This window comes from Sinocyclocheilus grahami, unplaced genomic scaffold, assembly GCF_001515645.1.
Source record: "Sinocyclocheilus grahami isolate Dianchi unplaced genomic scaffold, SAMN03320097.WGS_v1.1 scaffold1396.1, whole genome shotgun sequence".
Taxonomy (NCBI): Eukaryota; Metazoa; Chordata; class Actinopteri; order Cypriniformes; family Cyprinidae; genus Sinocyclocheilus; species Sinocyclocheilus grahami.
The window spans coordinates 952-2894 of record NW_015506575.1 but is presented as its reverse complement, the minus strand read 5'-3'; the positions used below and the strand labels follow the sequence as shown (position 1 = coordinate 2894).

At 33.3% G+C, this 1943-nt stretch overlaps 1 protein-coding gene across 1 annotated transcript in view; it reads right to left on the bottom strand.

Annotated features, from left to right (window-relative positions):
* vps72a (vacuolar protein sorting 72 homolog a) overlaps positions 1–864 on the bottom strand; it is a 5769-nt gene extending 4905 nt beyond the window's left edge. Inside the window, exon 1 of the mRNA XM_016256092.1 lies at positions 605–864. Coding sequence (XP_016111578.1) covers positions 605–721 — 117 coding nt within the window. The 5' untranslated portion in view covers positions 722–864. The remainder of the gene's footprint in view (positions 1–604) is intronic.
* Between the last annotated feature and the right edge of the window lie 1079 nt (positions 865–1943).

Sequence of the window (1943 nt, the reverse complement as noted above, 5' to 3'; positions counted from 1 at the left end):
CACACACACACACACACACACACACACACACACACACACACAGACACACACACACACACACACACACACACACACACACACACACACACACACACGTGTAGATGGACAGAGACGAGCGGAGAAGATCAGAAATGTCATGTTATTGTGTTTGTATTGACTACACTACAAATACACTACACATAAAACATTATACACGCAAACACTTCGTATAAGAAATGCATATGAGATATTTATATACTTTAAATATGTATTAAAATGTAAATAGATATACGAATATAAAAATATTTAAATTAAATGTATATATTTTAAATATGTATTAAAATGTTTTTATTTATTTATGTTTTAACGCCATATCAGCAGCAACATCTTGTATATATCAACCTGGTCCTTCACTACTGGATTCATTTATTAAAATGTCAATAAATATTAATTATATATGAATATACAAATATTTAAATATATTACAATTATATGCTTTAAATATTTAATATTAATTATATATGAATATACAAATATTTAAAATAAATGTATATATTTTAAATGAATATTAATTATATATGAATACAGAAATATTTTATATTTAATATATATACACAATACTCACGTCATTGAATCCTCCATATGTCGTCTTGTAGAACTCATCTTCTTCTTCTGCGTCCAGTAGTTTGGACATGCGGTTTCCCGCGGTGCTGCGCTGCTCTCTGCTGCTGGCTAAACTCATTTCGACACGAATTAATCAGCTAATTCTATATTACTCTCTTTAGCTCCTCTGTTATAAATGAAAGCGCCGAGAACCACAACACAGCACACTGAACGCGGAGGAACCTCACTTCCGGTGTCCGCTCGGCTCGACAGCGACGCACACTGGACTGGAGGACGCGCTGAATATTCTCTATTACTTTGAATATGAATTTTTCATGGAGCAGATAAAATGCCTATAATTTAATAGCTTTTTCTTAAAAATGAGTAAAAGACTGAAATGTGAGGTTCATCATTTCATGCATGTTAATAGATAATGTTATGTTGTAAGTCACCCAACCAAGAGTTTTTGCTTGTTTAAAATCCGGCCATCGTTTCTTAATATTAACATTTTAATGTTTATGCAAACAAAACAGTGCATAGTGCAGCTAATTGTGTTTGTTGTTCGTTGGTTTTCGACACTGAACTCATGATTTTATTGTGTGGATGACACAAACATTTCCAACACATCTGAACAATCCTGTGATCGCGCTCATTTGTTCACTGTGTGATTCTGGAGCACACTGAAGAAAAGTTTGTTTTTCAAGGCACTTTGTGACTGTTTTCTTCATGCATAAAAAAAGGTGCAACATTTGATTAAATTTGATGTCTTGATGATTTGATATTTTATGAAAGTGACTTTATAATTTCTAAATATAAAGCAAAAAGTAGAAATGAATGACGTATACGCCAGTGAGTGCTCCTCTGCTGCCATCTACTGGTTATAGTGGTGATTTGAAGTATGTTTTTGGTCATTCCATTACAGTTTTTCTCAGTCGCTTTGGTGCATTTCTCAAACCAGAAATAAAATTCTCAAAACTACTTGTACAGCTTCCACATCATCTAGTCACTTGTGCAGTTTCTCATTCTTTTGAGCAAGCTGCGATTGCTTTGGTACACTCATGCAATTGATTATGTGCATTTATCTGCAGTTTCCTACATGATCAGCTGCTAATGTCATGTTGCTCAAAATGTATTATATAGTTTTCTGTGCAATAGTCTTAGCCCTCAAAACATCTAGTCTTTAGTTCATCGTATAAGTCATTCAATGCGAAATGGTTGATCTGGTTGTCATAAAGTGTTTGCACATTATAATTAGACTTGTCTTTAGTTCATCGTATAAGTCATTCAATGCAAAATGGTTGATCTGGTTGTCATAAAGCGTCAAGCACATTTTTTGCACATTATAATTAGACTTTTCGTAA